Source organism: Pezoporus occidentalis, unplaced genomic scaffold, assembly GCF_034315485.1.
Source record: "Pezoporus occidentalis ecotype Australia unplaced genomic scaffold, CSIRO_AGI_Poc_V1 ctg10, whole genome shotgun sequence".
Taxonomy (NCBI): domain Eukaryota; kingdom Metazoa; phylum Chordata; class Aves; order Psittaciformes; family Psittacidae; genus Pezoporus; species Pezoporus occidentalis.
In genome coordinates, this window is record NW_026912779.1 from 1,895,476 (window position 1) to 1,915,055 (window position 19,580).

The 19,580-nt window shown below is 49.6% G+C and overlaps 2 protein-coding genes across 8 annotated transcripts in view; one reads left to right on the forward strand and one right to left on the reverse strand.

Moving 5' to 3' along the window:
* EML6 (EMAP like 6) overlaps nucleotides 1-8,799 on the forward strand; it is a 119,330-nt gene extending 110,531 nt beyond the window's left edge. The window contains 7 exon segments of the mRNA XM_062609103.1: nucleotides 702-890; nucleotides 2,536-2,708; nucleotides 3,300-3,462; nucleotides 4,223-4,326; nucleotides 5,450-5,603; nucleotides 5,915-6,015; nucleotides 7,857-8,799. Coding sequence (XP_062465087.1) covers nucleotides 702-890; nucleotides 2,536-2,708; nucleotides 3,300-3,462; nucleotides 4,223-4,326; nucleotides 5,450-5,603; nucleotides 5,915-6,015; nucleotides 7,857-7,881 — 909 coding nt within the window. The 3' untranslated portion in view covers nucleotides 7,882-8,799.
* A 1,644-nt stretch (nucleotides 8,800-10,443) lies between these two features.
* RTN4 (reticulon 4) overlaps nucleotides 10,444-19,580 on the reverse strand; it is a 47,868-nt gene continuing 38,731 nt past the window's right edge. For all 7 annotated transcript variants that reach the window (XM_062609012.1, XM_062609022.1, XM_062609042.1 and 4 more), the window contains 5 exons: nucleotides 19,419-19,557; nucleotides 13,780-13,849; nucleotides 13,111-13,157; nucleotides 11,883-11,941; nucleotides 10,444-11,503 (listed from right to left, as the gene is read on the reverse strand). In XM_062609012.1, coding sequence (XP_062464996.1) covers nucleotides 11,461-11,503; nucleotides 11,883-11,941; nucleotides 13,111-13,157; nucleotides 13,780-13,849; nucleotides 19,419-19,557 — 358 coding nt within the window. In that variant the 3' untranslated portion in view covers nucleotides 10,444-11,460. The remainder of the gene's footprint in view (nucleotides 11,504-11,882; nucleotides 11,942-13,110; nucleotides 13,158-13,779; nucleotides 13,850-19,418; nucleotides 19,558-19,580) is intronic.

Sequence of the window (19,580 nt, forward strand, 5' to 3'; positions counted from 1 at the left end):
GAAAATAGAAATAACTGAGTAATTTACATGCTAAAGGCACTTTTGCATCCATTTAAATAGCACTTGTAAATGTTGTGAAAGGAGTGTGTGATGATGCAGGAGTGGTATTTTATATGATGAGTAGCTGTCCAACCTAACACCACATGAAATGAACTCTATCGTCATAAATCAAGTCTCAGGAATTTGACATGCTCTTTGGTAACACCACCATTGAGGAATGTTCTATGTTTCTAATTAAGTAGCCACTGACCAATTTCAAACTGTATCTGTTGATGCTTTTTCCATGTATTTACAGTTTAGACGATGACAGAGTGGCTAGAGTAGAAGCAAGGTGCTCTTCAACAGTCTGAGCCTAAACCCCTGTTGTTATTGCCCAGCATTATTTTGTTACCTCAGAGGTATGAGAATCACCCTTTACCAGTTTGTATTTAAACACTCTGCTCTGAATTAAAACCCTTAATAGCAAGGTGCAAATCCAGCACAGCACTCACCAGTGACACCAGAACATGATAGCAGACGCTAAGATGTGAGAGTGTCCGTGGTTTAATCTCCTACTTTTAAGATGCTGCATGAACAAGCAGTACAAATCAGGATGAGTTATCACAAGTATTTCTGCAATACATTGGTATTCACTGCTATGGATCTATTCTGTCTCTTACACTGAGAACCTGTCTCTTATTCTTCTTTTCACCTATGAACAGGGGAAGATTTTAGTGGGAACAAAAGATGGAGAAATCCTTGAAGTAGGGGAAAAAAATGCTGCTTCAAACTTGTTGATTGACTGTCACATGGAAGGGGAAATCTGGGGCTTAGCAACTCACCCCTCAAAAGACATCTTTATCTCTGCCAGTAATGATGGAACAGCAAGAATCTGGGACCTGTCTGACAAAGTGAGTACTGCTGAATTTACAAGTATACAATAAAATATGATCACTTTATACAGCTGTGTGGATTTCCAGCAGTACGTGTGCACCTTTGCACAGCCACATAAAGAGAGCAATGTGTTTCTCCTGGTTTGGTGTGGTTCCTTTTATGCCCTGCTCCGGGGTGATGTGGAAGGGTGAGTCCTTGCAGAGGTAGCACTGCTGCTCTTTCCAGCTGCAAGCAGTCTGCAGAGAAACACAGCTATCTGCAGGGAATCTCAGAACCCCAGCCTGGTTTGGGTTGGAAGGGACCTTACAGCTGCTCCAGCTCCAACCCCTGCCACGGGCAGGGACCCCTTCCACTAGAGCAGCTTGCTCCAAGCCCCTGTGTCCAACCTGGCCTTGAACACTGCCAGGGATGGGGCAGCCACAGCTTCTCTGGGCACAAGTTTAAACACCCTCATGCTGATGGAGTGTCTTTTGTTGTGCATGGCCTGTTTTGATCTGAAAGCACAGGCTGGCATGGATTAAGGAAGGGTTTTAATTCCATGCCTAGAGACCGGCTGACACAGATTGTCCTGTCACTAATACACAGACCCTGACACGAAGCCTGCCTTCCTGGCCACATGGCTCCCTCCTCCTTAGGGGCTTTCTTTAGAACCAGTCACATTCTTCCAGTCCTCCCAGTATCTGAAGGATGTAGATCTGAAGGATCTACAAGGATGCTGGGAAGCGACTCTTCCTCAGGGACTGTAGTGACAGGACAAGAGGTGATGGGTTCAAACTGAAACGGGAGATTTAGGTTGGATATAAAGAAGCTCTTCCCTGTGAGGGTGCTGAGGTGCTGGCACAGGGTGCCCAGAGGAGCTGTGGCTGCCCCATCCCTGGCAGTGTTCAAGGCCAGGTTGGATGCTGTAGTGTAATCCAGGATATTTATTTTGCCAAGTCAAGTTTTATACCAACAATCAGTTTTAAAAATAACAAATAAATGGAACATTTTAAAAAACTAATAAAAAGGTTTCTGCCTGTGGGAGCCTACACAGACCTCTTCAAAATGCAGTTACCTGAACCAACAGGGATCATTTTTAATATGGGAAAATGAATAGGTCACAAATACAGTTTGGGATCTATTTGGTACAGTTTGTGAACCTCAAGGCCAGGTTGGACAGAGCCTTGGGTGAGATGGTTTAGTGGGAGGTGTCCCTGCCCATGGCAGACTGGATGGTCTTAAGGTCTTTTCCAACCCAAACTATTCTATGGTTCTACAGTCAGATAGGTGAAAAATGCAGGAGTGTTCCAGGCTGTTTTCACACAGCGAATCAAATGGAAACCCTGCCCTCAGCAGCAGTTGCAGAAGCTGCCAAAATCACTTTCACACAAAACGGGGAATTGATTTTTCTGCCTTTTCTGATAAAGAGCGTCCCTTCTGGTGTGAAACATGAAGTCACAAACCCAAAACTCCCATCCGAGTCACATCTCTCCGTTGAAGCCTGCTCTGAGACATATGCCTGGTGGGATGTGATTTCTGATGTGAAATTTCAGGTTTAAATTTAGAGGAAACTCCAAGCCATTTGGTTCTCATCAGGGGCTTCCATCCCCTGTGTTTGGAAGCTTTCCCTTCTCTGGGAGCTCTCCCAGGGCAGGTTTGAGCCTCTTGCTTGTGTTAACACAGAAACTGCTGAACAAAGTGAACCTGGGCCACCCCGCGCGCTGCGCCGCATACAGCCCCGACGGTGACATGGTTGCCATTGGCATGAAGAACGGGGAGTTCGTGGTTTTACTTGTGAACAGCCTCAAGGTCTGGGGCAAGAAGCGAGACAGGAAATCTGCCATCCAGGATATCAGGTAGGCCAGAACTGCAGCTGCAGCTCTAAATGCACAGCCCTGACGCAAGAAAAGGGCCACAAGATCCAAGCCGATGTGCAGATTCTCTATAACTCCCTATTTGTTGTGTGACAGCATGAAATGCATTTACTGGCCAACCAGTAGCTTGATAAATACCTAAAGCTTGTATTTACATATATGTAAAGTTTATGTGTCTCATATACCGTATCTTGCATACTGCTGGGATTAATTCAGTTATATTTACTTGGACATAGCCAGGAATTTGTGTGCTGTGGAACTGGGAATATGGGAATGAATATCACAGACCATTTTAAAATTGTAATTCCTGTTGCTTTCTCCCAGAGGAGCAGTTACTCTGCACATCGTGCCGTGTGCTTTATGCATTAACATCAGTTAACTACATACAGTATCCTCCATCCTACTTATCTTTTGAGCATCAAGGTTTGGTTTGAATTCAGTCTTGCTACTTACAGAAGGTTTTTGTTGTTTTCCAGTAGAAGAAATCTGCTCTCTTGTATTAGCATGAGAAGCAAAAGAAAATCTTTTACAGAAAGAGTAAATTCTACCCCCATCCCATGTTTTATTGTCCAGGATCAGCCCCGATAACAAGTTTTTGGCAGTGGGTTCACAAGAACATACTGTGGATTTCTATGATCTCACTCAAGGTACGACCCTGAACCGAATAGGCTACTGCAAAGACATCGCAAGCTTCGTCATACAGATGGACTTCTCTGCAGACAGCAGGTACATCCAGGTACGTCTTGTTTGGTTGTATTTACTGTGACTTCCCTGCTACCAGACACAATAAGGAGGTGAGAAGGGGCAAAGGGAAGCTTTCCAAAGTTGCTCTGAACTTCAAGGTGCCTCTAAGTCTCCCAAGGTAGGGCTGATAACTCGGGTTGCCTTCAGAATGTTCATAGGGCCCTATAGTCCTCTTTCTAAATACTCAGGTCTTCCCCCTGCGTTCTGCATCTCTGCCCATAGCCACAACATAGCTCAGTTCCCTTATAGTGAGGGTCAGCCTGCTACCATGAGCAGGGAATACAATTAACTCTATCCCAGCCCAGCCCAGGCTCCTTAGAAGATCATCAGTGTGCTAAAAGCAAAGTGTTGTCTCATTTCAAGGGAGAGGGTGCAACATAGAGAAAGAAATTGTGGACTATGCTAATAAAGAAACAGTTCTGCTCCTCCTCCCCAGGATGGGATGCACGTTATAACAGCTTTAATAGGTGAGGTTTCCTTCTGAAATTCCTGTGATTCAGTAAAATCAGGTTGAGATAAACCAGAGAGTACATATCTGAAAGGAAATCTACCAGCTGTGCAGCGTGTGCATGAGCACCTCGTTCAGTTGTCATCCCGTAACAGTTATTACTTCATGCTGCACATAATGAATTGTAGCTAATTAGGGAAAAGGAAATTTCACCTGTTGAGACTATTACTGCTGGAAATGATACAAATGTAGACAATGATGTCTTTATGGCAAAGTCATCAGCTTTTTCCTTGCCTGCTCTCAGGTATCAACGGGTGCCTATAAGCGCCAAGTGCACGAGGTGCCGCTAGGGAAGCAGATAACAGATCCTGCTTTAATAGAGAAGATCACATGGGCTACATGGACAAGGTAAGCACTAAGAGCAGTGTTCTGACTGGTTGGGGCAGCTCTAATGCAGAATGAAGGTCAGGTTGTGTAAACCAAAGGCTTGAAATGTCCCCAGGGTTTGGCTCACTTGCCAGAGCACACAGACACTCCCCCAGAGCTCTGTCTTCCACACTCACCTCTCTACACACCTTTATAGCTGTTTGGTGTCTGTAGTAACTATGACTGCAGTCATGCTGAGGGCTGTCAGACACCCACAGGGGCTTGTTGCCCTCGTGGGACTCAGCACCACTTCACGCTTTGCTTTCACTGGCACACTGGTGTAGGTGCTACCTTATCCCACATCAACAAACACAAGCAGCATGGGAAGCAGGGAAACAGGAGCTGCCCATGAAGGAAGGAGCTGGGGGTATCATTAAAATACATTCACTGCCATAGGTTTATAGGGGCCCCTCCCAACAGGATTACAAAACTGTAATCATGTGCAAAGTGGAAGAGGCCAAAGGCAGATCTGAGATCTGAGCGGGTGGTAACAGAGGTGGTTTGAGGAGAAGGTTAAGTGAGAATCCTCTTCCTCCCACTGCTCTGCTACCAAGCATAAGGATCTGCCCCAAATACCTTGTTTCTAAGGACTCCTGACAGATTGTGGGAGTGGGGCAGACACATCTGACAGTAAATGTGCAGGTAAATAGGAATGATTATAAAGGAGCTTAATCTAAGGGAAGAACAGGTATCTTAGGAAGTGTTCCACACCCAAACAAGCATCCCTCATTCCGTAACTTACAGCTAAGAGAACACTGCTGCCAAAAATCCCCTTGGGGGGGTCCCTGTGTGTCCTTGAGGAAAGGAGGGGACTGTAGCTGCTTGTATAAAATGATGAGAGAGGTCCACAGGAGGTAAACCTCAGGATTTATGGACAGAGAGGGGTTAGATTTAGAGGTGATGTTGTGAGTCACACAAAGATGTATTCCAGTGATGGTCTCTGTGATGAGATCGCATTCGGTGCCATGATTTTGAAGGAAAAGACTGTTCTAAAAGGCAGCAGTTATTTATCCCTGGGCTGTGTTGCCTCCCCACGCTGTGGAACAGAGCAGCAGCGAGTGAGCCTTAGGTCTAATGCTCTTTTCTTAACTTGTTTTTGGAACAGCATTCTTGGAGACGAAGTCATTGGAATTTGGCCACGAAACGCAGATAAAGCAGATGTCAACTGTGCATGTGTGACCCATGCTGGCCTAAACATAGTCACAGGGGACGACTTCGGGCTGGTGAAACTGTTTGATTTCCCATGCACAGAAAAGTTTGTAAGTGGATAGTTCACTCTAGTCTGAACAGCCTGACCTTGCTCTGTGGTTTTAAGGCCTCCAAATGCGGGGTCCAGCGGGGCAGCTCCAAGCAGGAATGGCTGCAGGAGCACTGGGAGCTGGGGGTCCCCAGGTGAGCAGCTTGCAGGTGATGGAGCAGCCACCCTCCAGCAGGCAGGGAGGGAGGAGCACACAGGAGGGAGCAGTGAGCTGGGGTTACTGTGGGCTCAGAACACGGGAGCTGCTGGGGTTTGGCTCCCCGAGGCAGCTCCGTCGCCCTGGTGCCAACCTGCACGTGTCCGTCCCCACAGGCCAAGCACAAGCGGTATTTCGGGCACTCCGCTCACGTCACCAACATCCGCTTTTCCCACGACGACAAGTACGTGATCAGTACGGGAGGAGACGACTGCAGGTGAGGGACATGACCCAAGGTGCTGCGTGCTCCCTTCAGCACCAAGCCCCCAGCAGGGCACTGAACACCCCTCTCGGCCCATCCACAGCCTGCCCCTGGGTGGCAGCTTTAGCTTGGCTCTCCGACCCTGGGATCGATGCATTTCATGCTCATTGCACCCAAACCCTGCCTCCTTGGCACCACTCACAAGGTGATCGCTACTGCCTAAAGCATCCCGCATTTGGGTTCCTGTGTTGAGCAGCATCTGCTTGTAGCTCCTTGGTTTGCCTCCTCCCCGTGGGCAGAGGCACAGCAGACCTGGCCAGCACCGAGGTCCGAGGCTTCAGGCACCAAGAGGTAGCAAAAGGAGCCCCGGCTGCTGGCACAGGACCCACACGTGTGCCTGAAGAACATTGAGACCACTTAAAGACAGCTGGTGGGGGTGTCAGTCACACAAAAATAACTGAATAGCTCCTGCCCAGCAAAGGGTAGGACAGGAATTCCGGCCAAACACAGGGATGGACAGATTTAGAAAGGCATTTCAAAGAGCAGGAGGTGCAAAAGGTGCCCGAGCTCTGAGGTGGGCTTTTCTTTCTCCTTCAAAGAAAGGGCCAGTAAATGCACACACAGAGACACAGACACACGTGTGACTGCAGCCGGGTTCCCCTCCACTCTCACTCCCCACGTTTCATTTGAGCTCCCAGTACTGCTCAGAGGACACAACTGCCGAGCAAAACAGGGAGCACAGAGTGAGGAATGAAAACCAAACGTGGTTAAACACAGCCCATGAGAGACGTGCAAAGAGCACGAAGCAGAACTAGCAAAAGAGCTGGGTTTTGAAGAAAAGTGCTTTTTCTCCCTCAAACCAAGCAGGTAGGAAATGAAAAGGCACAAATCCCGACAGGAGCAAGTACCAGAGAGCTGCGGTCAAGCAGCAGGTATTCATAACTGCTTCCTCAGCAGGAAAACAGCAGCCGGGGACTGCAGGATTGGCTTTGCTGCTTTCCAGAAGCAGAGCCCTAAATGCTGATGGACGTTTGCCCACACCAGGCTCCCCAGCAGGAAGCCTGCAGCAGACACGGGTCTGATGCTGCAGTCAGTTTAACCCTCACTGCAGGAGCTCTCCCACATTAAAGCATCCACTGTCACTCCTGCAGTCACGCTGGTAATGAAGGACCCCCCCTCACCCCCCATACATTTTCCACTACTTTGGGGGTTAGGGAGGAGAAGGAAGTGTTTTGCTTTGAGAAAGGGGCTGCGCAGTGGGAGCAGGAAGCTCCCTCCCATCACAAAGCAGCTGCAGGGGAACAAAGGCTGCATTCACCTCAGCCCTCACCCTGCAGGACACAAGTTACATAAGCTCAGCAAAGCTCATCAGCTGCCCTGCTTTGGCCAGTGGTTATAGAGGGGATTTCTTGTTTCAGAGGGTAAGGAGAGCATAAAACAAAGTGAGGTCCTCAGGCAGGAGCTGGTTATAGACTCATACACTCAATTGTTAGGGTTGGAAAGGACCTTAGGATCATCCAGTTCCAACCCCCCTGCCATGGGCAGGGACACCTCACACTAAACCATCTCACTCAAGGCTCTGTCCAACCTGGCCTTGAACACTGCCAGGGATGGAGCACTCACAACCTCCCTGGGCAACCCATTCCAGTGCCTCAGCACCCTCACGGTGGTTGTGGTGCTGCAACTCTCCTGAGAAAGGGAAGCACATTCACATCATTCCGGGCTCCAAGTTGCTGTACGTGGCAGCTGGCTGGTAAACCCCCAGTTGGAGCCACTGTGGATCCATAATGCCTGTATTTAACACAGCCTCTCTTGGTGCTGCAAGCTAACCCCTCCCTCACTTCCTTCCCCTGCAGTGTCTTTGTGTGGCGCTGCCTTTGACCGGAGCCTCTCCTTGCTGCTGTTACTGCCACCACCCAGTGACTGGGCCAGCCTGGACAGCCACGATGCCTCGAGCCCTGCGGCTGCTGTGACCCCCACCCGACGCTGCCCTGTGACACCTCCAGGTTACTCACAGCATTTACTGAATGTGATCTCGCCCCATAACCCCGAGGAGGAAGGAGACGTCTGAAAGGGAATCCTTTTGTAAGCCGGGTAGGCCAGAGTGATGAACGGTTCACTCACAAAGCTGCTTTTGCCTAATACTGTGTTATCTAAACCCTGTCTGGGAAGGGAGCACACGGAGAAAACGCTGGGCCCTTTAATTTGCATCATTCCAAAATCTATGGCTTGGTTTGTTCAAGAAAAGGGGTGGGTTTTTCACCTCCTGCTTCAAACTCACCTTTGGGGCACTGAGTAAAGCCGCAGGCTTTGAACGGGTGAGCTGGGGTCACACTTCAGCTGTCAGCGAGCGAAGGAGCAAAGTTATCATTTTTTAAGTCCATCTTCTTTTTAAATATATATATTTGGCAAATTTTTCTATCCATGAAGTGCCTTGGAATAGTTTTCTATTAGTATGGGCTACAGCCTTGCCTCCCACCCCTTGCTTTCAACATACGGTGCTATAACTTTCACACAGAGGAGGGCTAACCATCACCACCTTTCCCAGCTGTGTACTTACTTCCACTGTCCCCGGTCTCTGCTTTGGGTTTCAACACCTTCACAAGTGAATTCCAAACTGTTTGTGACACAGAGGCAGCTCTGTGCTGTTCCGAGGACAATTCCCCGATGGCATTACACCCCTCGGTAAGCTGTTCACAACGTGTGCGATGGTAGCACGACTACAGCCGGAATGCGAAGCTTAAATGGTGAGTAGAGGGGGAGAGGCTTGGTTAAAGATGCCAACAGTGAGGAAGCTGCTCCCCGCATTCACCCACTCCCTGTCTGTGGGAAGCTGTGCTCTAGGGATAACTGCTTCCACAGGCAGGGGCCATCCACTGGTGTGGAAGCCTCCGAGTCACTGCTGCAATTCCTGCAGGGATCCCAAGGACTGCCTGGCACTGCTGCTCATGAGCAGAACAGAACCCCCTCCCCTACCAGAACATTCACCTGTCCTTGGGAAAAGCAGCCCCTGTGCTCATTTGGACTCCTGTTCCCATCATCACCTCTCCTGTGGGACAGGGTGTGGGATCCAGGAGAGGAGAGCAGAGCAGAGCAGCCCACGAGCAGGGGTTCACACAAGGCAGGTAAAGCCCATCAGTGCTTCTGTCAAAACCAAAAACTCCAGGGACAGGGGAACTGGAGAAAGAAAAAGTTCAACTTTTTCCCATGAAAGTGGCTGGAAAGGAATGGGAAGTGTGGGCAATGGCAAAGGATTTCTGAGATTGCGGGCCTAGAATAATGTGTTTTAAAATTACCTTTCTTGTAAAAAGCCTGTTTGTTGATCAAAGACATAAAGGCCAAAATAAAACCTTGAGACTTGCATTGGGTCTTTGAAAAGAAATGTTTGTTGGTGCTTTAGCCCCAGGTCAGGACCAAACCCTTTTGAACCGGGGGAAGTTCCTGCCAACCCATTTCTGACGCCCACTGCACAGAGAGGAGGCTGTTGGGTGCAATATCCGGTGCAAGGAGTGGATCAGTGCCCAGGTACCACACAAAAGTGCTTCAGCAACCTCAAAGAATCACCTTTTTTACAACTGAATTTATTAATTAATGCCTTGTATCACTACACAGAAGATCAGTTTGTCAGATACACAACACGGCCCTACGCAGTCCTTGTTCTAGCCACACCTCCTTGCTGAGATGATGTAATCCTGGCAGGTGGTGATGTCAGCGAGCACCTTCTCTGCCTTCCTTCTGCATGGATTGCATCCCAGATAGAACCAGAGCGAATTAATCAACGGTGATGTGAAAAGCGGCTTAAAGCAGTAGCGTCTGCCAGGAAACACATTTGTGTGTTTCTAGGGTCTGGCTTTACATACAAAAGGTTCAGAAGTCACCACGTCCAATACTGTAAACTCAAGTCCTAGCACATGGATTGATTTTCTAATGGTCAGGATGCCATTACTTACAAATCCGTGTCCCAAAGAAATCTGGGGGTCCAGCTCTTAAATCAGATCCAACAAATTGATCTGGAAAGATCCCTAGGACTTTTGCTTGCCAGTGTCCTCCCCCACGCAGACTACAGCATCACACATCAACTGTCTCTAAAGCAAACCAGGCACCTTCACTTGGCTGAGTCTGAAATGCCCCTTTCACTGTTTTCAACACCCAACTCACACCGCTTAAGTGGCAGCAACAACCAGAGCCACAGCCAAAGAGCCTGGGCGACAAGAACCACACACCCACTGGAGCCATGGGGAATGAGAGCTCTGGAACTGACCAAACTGCTTCACCCTGCATGGATGGGAAGAACAGGTACTGAGAGAAGCCATCGACTCACACCGCCTACGTCTGACAGACTGTGGCCACCACCATGTACAACGGATACTGAATCACCATGAGCTTCAACAAAATAAACACAAAGAGATTCAATTTGCCTCAAGAAAGCAAAATGCCACCAGGTTCTGTCTAGAAGCTTTATTGATACTTGGGGTTTGGGTTGGTTGGGGTTTTTTTTTGCCTTTTTGTTGGGTTTTTTTTTTTTACATTTCACAATGCATTCCACAGACTTGGTTCAATACAGCTTAACCTGCAAGTGGAGGAATTCTCCCTTATTTCTTGCATAACAAGGTTTTAGGGTTCCCAACAACATTTGCAGCATTAGATACTCGGTCCACAGATTATGAGAGTTTGAGAGATCAGAATCAACTACTGTACGTTTGTGTCACAAAGTGTATGCTTGTCTCTTGCTTTAGGTGTATGTGGAGGTTCCTTCCTTCATCCCCCTCTCGCTGCTTGTTTTAACCAGATGCTAGTGTTTACACAGACAGTTTGGGGTCCAAGCTTGTGTGCTGCAGAGCTAGTCCAGCCACCAGTCAATTCTCTGAAGTACAAAGCACTGTGGAGCAGCTGAAAGATCTAAGCTTTGTGAAACACATATATATATATATATATATTGGCAATTGATAAAACAGTAAAATCACAATACAGCTATACTCATACCAAAAAGGCAAGATTTGCTTTCAAAACTTGCTCAAATGGTATAATTCTTCTAAAACATCTCAGTTTAGAAAATGGGCATCAACCTACACAGACCATACACCGTGCACACACTGCAGTGCCTCCGCTCCACCCGCCCCAGCCGGGAACGCCGCAGGGACTACCGCTGACGAAGCAAAATGTACAGCTTTCAACTCTTGGGTTAGCCAGTGCTGCTGCACACAGGATAGAGGAAGATGATTAGGTTAGATCCATACATAGCAGCTTAACGATACTTAGGATGATGAAAACACATGGCAGTCAAAACAGTTATTTTTGTTTTCCTCAAACACTGCGTTGCTAAAAAATAAAGATCTGTGAAATTGCACTGCAATGTCAAGGGGTTCGCGATTCCCTGACCCTCCCCGTGTCAATCCAAATGAGTAGTTTTTTTTCCCCCTTAAAAGATGAACTTCCTATCGGCACGCTGCTTCAGGCTTTTTACTCAGTTTTGCGCTTCAACCCAGGGATCTTTGCTTGGATCCTGCAAGAGGGAACAGAACAGCATTTGAGTAATGAACAAGAAGCAGGAGGTGTAAAACACAGAGCCGTAAAGCAGCAGCATGGCAAGAGAACGATCACAGCAACACACAACCCAATGCAACCGCTCAATTCTCCATTCCCTCCTCAGCTGCAACTGCTGAGGGCCCCGGGTTTCACTGATGGGTTGAAAGACACAGATTGCTGGTAGAAGTCACACAGGATTAACTTAGCGAGAGCAGAGCTGATTTTGTAACCATTCCAAATTTAAACAGAGGACTTTTTCCTCCTAGGACCAGGGCACACAATGCATTTGTTACATACAGGAATGCCACAGGTACCGAGAACAATGAATGCTATTTATAAAGTGCAAGTTTACTCACTTAGCCATGGCATCTTTGACATTCTTGTTCACGAGTCCCAAATAATGGTCAATTTGGGCCTGAAACGGAAGATGACTGATGTTACCAGCAGCTCTTACACTCACTGTGCTGCAGAATCCCAGCACACAACACGTGCTTCACACAGGAGACGGACTGTAATGTAAGGAAGGCAGGAAGGGGCTCACCCATGTGTCCCAGGTTAGTGCCCATGGCTTCAGCCACAGCACACAGCAGTGTCTGCCCCGGAGCAGCAGGGAGCAGCGGGCAGGAGCCCACATAAACCCACCTCTGGCTTCTGGAGCAGCCACTTGTGGTTCCCCGCCTCAGCTCAAGGCCAACACGAGGGTGCACAACCAGCCCGGGCCCTCGGTGCCTCTGGGCAGCACAGGGAAGGGAAGCGGCTTAGGGGGGCCGGGCCTGGTAACCAGCTTATGCCCTTGGCGAGCAGCTTCAGCCCCTCAAGAGGATTGCAGAGCCCGGGTTAAGCCACACAACTCGTCCCTCCTCCTCCTGTCCCTGCAGAGCACCCTGCTCCCTCCTCGGAGCTCGGAGAGGAGCCCATGAGGCTCCGCCATCTGCTCCGAGCCTTTCTGCTCCCTCCCCACGTCCCAGGTCCCACCCCCCTGCCCCGAGCAGCCTTGTTTGTGAAAGAGGAGAAGGAACTGCTAAGCCGGGGCTGGCTGCCCCCTCCTGCGCTGTGACCTGCGGCAGGCACCCCTGCTCCAGCCCGCCTGGAGCTGAACTCAACCGAACACCTTCGGCTCCTGCTCGTCTCTTCCCTTCACATTTGTCTCCCCGCAGGAGAAGCTCTGGACTGAGCCAAGCGTCTCCCACCTCCCGTTTCTGCCAGGGGTACAGATTCCACAGGGCCTCGTGAACCCTGACCGTCAGCTCCACAGGGTCCTGCAGAAACGTGCTTCCATCAGGATTAACGCACTGTGCTGCCGCTTTGGTCCTGCCCCAAGCTGGATGAGGGCAGAGGAGGCCTCCAGGTTAATCGGGCCTTTGTCCTAACTGTTTCCTGGGGAAGCTTTCCCATGCTGCCATTGAAGAGAGCAGGAGGGGAACCGCACACAGCCTGGGCTCCAAAGGGAACGTGGCACTGCCTCCTGGCTCAAGGCCTTTGAAAGGCTTTCAGGATTTTAGCAGATTGAGGTGAGCTCTGGGTGCGTTCGCTTGTGGCGCTGCTTCCACGGAGCCAGTTTTGTGATTCACATCAAACACTCACCTGATGTCTCTCATAAATAACAGGAACACTGAAGAGCGAGATCAAAGCTGGAAGAGAGCACAGCAGAGGTGTTAAGTGTTGACAGAAGGGAGGCTGCTCAGGTAACACAAACCCTGCCTTCCACACCTTGACTCTGCCTCCCAAAAGGTACAAGAAATAACCAAGCCGCATGCAGCAACTGCTGGCTGCTAATTTCAGTAACCCCATGAAGCAGAGGCTGGTCTGGTCTCCAGGTCTCAATTGCAGCACCCTAAGGCTGGTCACTGTGGGTTACACACGTTCTTCAAAGGGGATGCCTCAGCTTCGGCCAGGGCCAGGTGGGTTCCAACACCTGAAGCTCTGCTCTGGGATACAAGGAACAAAACTGCTTGGGTAGGACATGGCCAGAGGCAGCCGGTACCTCCTCCAGAGCCCCAGGCTAACCCCAACAGGGATGAGCACAACAGAACGTGCTTTCAAATGATACAAGTCTGAATTGCTCAGCTTGCTGGTTTTTGAACAGCACGGTTCAAAATGACCTGTTCCAGTGTTATCAACGTCCCAGAGAAAGGACACGGAGCTACCGCATCCCGCTACGTGCTCCAGAACACAGGAACAGCCCCCTGGTATCCAGCAGACCTCAGTGCTTCCCCTGGTTAGTCCGTATTGAGCATGGTTTCAAACACTTACCCAGAATCAGCAATGTCAGACCATTAAACAAGGCACCAACATAAGTGAACACCCACATCAACACTGCAAACTGGAAAGGAAAGAGAAACAGCATGTGTCAGCCCAAGGCCTTGCCACTACAGGTGCTGAGAGCTTTAACCACACACACAGAACTGAAACACCCCAAACCCCTTCACCCTTGCACGTCTCATGTAAAGAGAGAGGAGCAACTAGATGGCTGAAGGGCTCACTAACGGGATATGAGGTCCGGGTCATGGGCTGAATTCAGCCCCAGTCTGCAGTGACCACAAGCTGTGAGCTCTTGGTGGCTGCTCCATGCCCTCTGCATCATCCAGTGCCTTCAAACCCACGTTAAACAGCAATGGGCAAACACAGCTCCTACCTCCCACCCTCCAGAGAGATGGCACAAGACAAGGAAGTGAGAGGTCTGAGGGCTGCTGTGTGACAGAGCCAGGAAGCCGCTCAGCTGCTGGGGTGGCAGCACAGCAGCATCCGAGCGCACCCAGGCTTGGTACCAACGATCAGTCACACTTTGGCTCAGCAGAGCTCTCAGTGAGCACTGACCAGGGCAGGCAGGGTTCTGTCACCCTGGGACTAAAACCTCTCTGGAGGTACACGGCAAGGCTGCGTCGATTGGCTTTTCCCTTTAAAAACCAGGAGCTTTGGATGCCACAACTTCAGAGAGGAGTCAACAGCGCCAGGCAATGGAAGCTGGCTCCAAGCCGGAAGCAAGCTCAGAAGCAAAGATGTCCCATCTGTTCAGAGCCACCCAAACCCCCTCGCTGCTGCAACTGCTGCCTTCACCCCCAGCCCAGCTCACACCCAGTCCCTGTTCTTACCCCAGCACCCACTGACTGCACTCACACAGCTCCTCCGCTCGCCCTGCACAAAGAAGGGGGCTTTGGGCCCCCGCGCTCAGCCGAGTGGAGCGTGTCCCCAGCACACCTCTGACCTATACGGGGGGAGGCAGCTGGTGCTATTTCTGTGCTGGGTTCCTCCCCAAGGAAAAGCAGACCTGTTCTTCTAGTGTTGCAGGGCCCACGAGGAGCTGAGCAGCAGCCAGGGGCCGGCTGCCACAAACAGAGCATGGATCAGGGCCTGGCTCCGGCTAAGCACGGCATCGCGTTTTGCTTGTGCAGAGACCCCGGCCCTTTCATCTCCTGAGCACATGGGCTTGGTTCGTGTGCAAGACACTGAACAGGCAGTGGAAGGTGTCCCTGCCCGTGGTAGGGGTTGGAACTGGGTGAGCTTTAAGGTCCCTTCCAACCCAACCCATTCTATGATTCTAATGACTGAAGGTGAAGCACTCTGGTGAGCAGGAGATGAGAGTGAGGAGAAGATGGGCATGAAGGACTGGGAAGAAAAAGCTGCATGCTGAAGGCTTGTGGGAGTGGGTAAGGATCTGCCCTGCAGCTGAGTCACCCTGAAGTTATGTATCCAAACATCCAGTTTTAGCTTATCGTAAGATGTAAAGTATCCAAACCAAACAAAACCAAGTGCCAACAGCAAGATAAGAGCATGACAATCAACACAAGCTTAACTGTGGGACCCCTGTAGAGAACTGAAGTTACTGCAAGAGCTTCATTCAAAGTAGCTGATCCCATTCAAACCTCAGGAGCATTAACTGCGAGCCATGCACTTCTTATCTCTGGGTTCCTCCTCGGTGTGACACAGGCACCCCTGGTACAGTCACCCCTCAGGCAAGGCTGGTGTTGCCATGGACTGAAGGACTGGCAGGGTGACCAAGCCAAACGCAGCTCATTGCTCCAGCCTCCCTCATGATTCATTCAAACCTTGGCCCAGTTCTGCTCTGCAGTGCCAGGGCGAGCACTGCCTGCCAGCCTCTGCACAAGGGACTTCAACAGAGCAAATGCTCTCCTTGCACAGCAAGCCTGGACACGCAGCACATCCTCCTGCCCAGCCAAGGGAGGGAAGTTAACTCCTAATGCAGCAGAAGTACCCCCAGCTCTGTGGTCATTCAGGCTGATTTTTCCTGCAGGCTTTGCATGCAGTGAAGTGTAGGTGCCAGCTTCAAGCACACACGTCCTGCCGGCCAGCCACCTAACAGTGTGGAGAAGAGGAGGCTCGGGGGGACCTGATGGCTCCCTACAACTGCCTGACAGGAGGATGGAGCCAGGAGGGGCTGGGCTCTGCTCCCAAGGAACAGGGGATGGGACAAGAGGAAACGGCCTCAAGCTGCACCAGGGCAGGTTTAGATGGAGCTGAGGAACAATTCCTGCCCCAGAGGGTGCTCAGGCATTGGAACAGGCTGCCCAGGGCAGGGCTGCAGTCACCGTCCCTGCAAGGGTTCACAGCCCGTGGAGACGAGGCCTCAGTGCCATGGGGCAGTGGTGGCCTTGGCAGTGCTGGGGAATGGTTGGACTGGATGAGCTTGAAGGGCTTTTCCAACCTGGTTGATTCTGTGATTCAATCACCTCCTCTCGTGGGCACCACCCGGCCAGGTGAGCACTGAGTAACGCTGCTGAAGACTATGACCGAGGCAGAAAATGCAAGCTCATGCAAGCAGAAGGTAACAGCCTGAATCAATCCCAAAGTCCAACCTTTATCGTCACTACCCAATCCTATTCAGTGAGCACTGATTTTATGGCCCAAAGAAGATCAAAATCCAGGAGTTAATGTTTGGCTGGCACAGGCTTTGCTCCTCCCAGAGTCTGTCCTGACCAGCATCGGGCTCTACCAACTGCACGTGCAGTTTGTAATCCCCTTCACTTATTCATACTGGGTGGGAGTAGGAACCCTAAACCCAACGAGACCAACTTCCTCTAGCACATCAGTATGAGACACCAGGGCTACCAAAGCAAATGAAGTGCAGCCGAAACCTCAGACTCTCCTCCCACAGCTCCTCCTGTCCCTTCGCACACTTTGTCAGTTAAAACACTGCTCTGGGATTAAGTGGAGCTGACCTCAATCCCACATATACACACTGGCCTCTGGTTTTTGTTCTCCTTAGAAAGGAGACGACTCAGCCTCTCAAGTGCAGAAGGGGTTACCTGGGACCCATCTAAGCACTTAAAGCTCCAGATGAAAAAGAAAGCAGAAGGCAACCCAGGACTGACCTACAGAGATAATGCTGCTCTTCCCACACGCTCAGGACCAAGGGAAAGCCCAGACCCAAGCTCAGCCTGAGCACTGGGATGACCCACACACCAGTAAAACCCCAGTGTATCTGATGGGCCTGCAGCAAGGCTTTGCCTCTCTCTTCCCAATGATTCATGACTCCCCAGTACCCAGAGCACGCCACAGTTTAATGGCAAATCCAGCAATGTCCATATAGCAATTTCTTTACTATAAAACAGTTGCAGCAAGGAGCTCTGCTTCTCAAAGCATCGACCGAGCAGAGGCAAAGCCACCACGGCCAGTGCCAGACCGGCTGCGGCAGCACATCACCGTTGAGCAGGACAAAGTGCAGCTTCCCCTGGGCTCCCTGGCAAGGGCTCCTCTGGAATTGCTCCTCCCGAGCTGTGAGGAGCTTCTTTGAGCTGCATAAATATTTATAGTCCATTTTAAGACCTCCATGTCTGAAGCATTGTTTAATAAAGCAAGAAAATCCTTCACAAGACGGATTTTACAGCCAGGACTATTACACACAATAACCTGACCTCCAGACATCTCCTACGTTAAAGCTCTCTAATTATACACAAACATGCTGCTTCCTACAGTGAGGATGTTTAAACTACACGAGCCAAGACATCTCTATTTTGTGTTAAACCAGGGCTGCTGTACTCCCTTAGACCCCAGCATCTCCATCACCTCCTCAGGCACAAGCTCTTCAGATCAGTAACCTGTGCTCATGAACTCTCCTGCCATTCACTGGTTTCAGATAAGGTACCATAAATTACACTCATTAACGTACATAAAACGTTTTGAATGTCAGAAGAGAAGGGAAATGAATCAGTTGAGCTGAATAAACACATCTTTCCTATAGCCCATAGCATTTTAGAAGTGACTGGAGTGCCTCGAAGGCATTCTGGCTGGAATTAATTCTGCTTCCTACCTAATCCCTCTGCAAGGCCTGGTTTTCTAAACAGTGTCAACTGAAGCAGCACTTGGCTGCCCACTGCTTCCTTTTCCTTCCCTGCAAGGGATCGGGATCTCTAAACAACCCTTATAACTCAGATGAAGGATCGTATCACAAAGGGCTTAATTATTAAAGAAACACAAGTGACCTTGTGGCTGCAAGTTTCTGTGCTGGTGTTTAGGCAGCTCAAACATGACTCAGCAAAGTTAACTTTTCTTTGAACACTGAAACTCAATGCCCTTAAAAACCCCACAATAGACAAAGGGGATGTCCCTTCCCTCCCTCCCACTCCAAGTTTTAGTTATCAAATGTAATTCTGGCTGTGGAACAGTAATTCTTTTGGCCAAGGCTGTGGCCTTGAGATGCTGCAGAGATAAATCCCAAGTACTCAGTTCTGTGAGACACAGCTTCATACAGCCCAGACTAATGGGCAGTGGCAAGAGGGTTTATTTAGCCATCAAAACACATCAAACCCCAGCCTAGCATCTCCCATCTCCTCTTCCCTTTGGAAAAAATGCATCTTTATCACCAGCAGCAGACCCCAGGTAACAACCCCACTGCCCCATAGAACCATGGAATCACAGAATGGTTTGGGTTGGAAAGGACCTTAAGACCATCCAGTTCCAACCCCCCTGCCATGGGCAGGGACACCTCACACTAAACCATCTCACCCAAGGCTTCGTCCAAAATCATCCCTTCGTCCATCATCTCCCCTGTCTCCAGAGGGACAGGACTCACTGCGCTCACATCAGGTGCAGCTTTTCCATCACAAACTCTGCTTAAGTTGGATCATAATGAGAAACTGGATCAGAAACTCTGGGTAAGATCCTGAGATCCAACACAGACTTTACAAGCTTCCCTTTTCCTCTCCCTTCCCCCAGCCCTACAGCAACTCAAAGGACTTTACAAAGCACTGAGTAAGGGATTTACTTTCTTCCAAGAAGATTAAGCAAACTGAGAAAGAAACGGCCAACACATTGTACTTGGTAAAGGAAACAACTGTTTGAAAAACAAAGGAACACTATTAGCTTGAAAGGAGGGAATGTAATCCTCACAGAGCAGAACTGAAGGGTTTGCAGCCAATTCTATCACTATTATTATGCACTGTCAATTTTGCTCTGCCACCTTTAATAAATAAAGTGTTACCTGGAGCTATTCAGGGTATCTGTTGGGCAGCACTGCACACTTCAGGTAGAGTAACTTGCAAACCCCGTTTCAGTGATGTGCAGGACTAAAAGCAGCAGATTTCTGCTGTTCAGCACCAAAGAGGAGGTGCAAGGCTGAGCTACATGCAGCCAGGGATTATGTCAGTTTCCCATTGGTTGTTATTATACTGGCAAAATAAAGTGGAGCTAAAGTTATCCACTGTTACTGCAGGCAGCACTTGATGTTCAGCTCAGTGTGGCTAACAGAAAGCTCTACTTGCCAAACAAAAAGGCTCATTACTTCCAACACCCCAACAAAAACTCCTTATTTACTTACACAGCGCCAAAGCTGCTATTGTTCCTCCACGTTCCTGAGGACTAGTGGGCTTTGCAACCCAGGTCAGCAAGGGACCTATTTACACAAGGCTGCTGCTTCTACGCTGGAGCAAACTTACCTTCAGAGAATCAACTAAGTCATCGACTAGGAAGAGACGCCTCAGCTCTTTGACTGTGCCATTAATGTGACCAAGCACAACGTTACTGTACTTCTGAATAAGCTCTTCAGAGACAGCTATATCAGACTCCAAGTAAGCCCTGCAAGAAAGAAGAGCTTATGA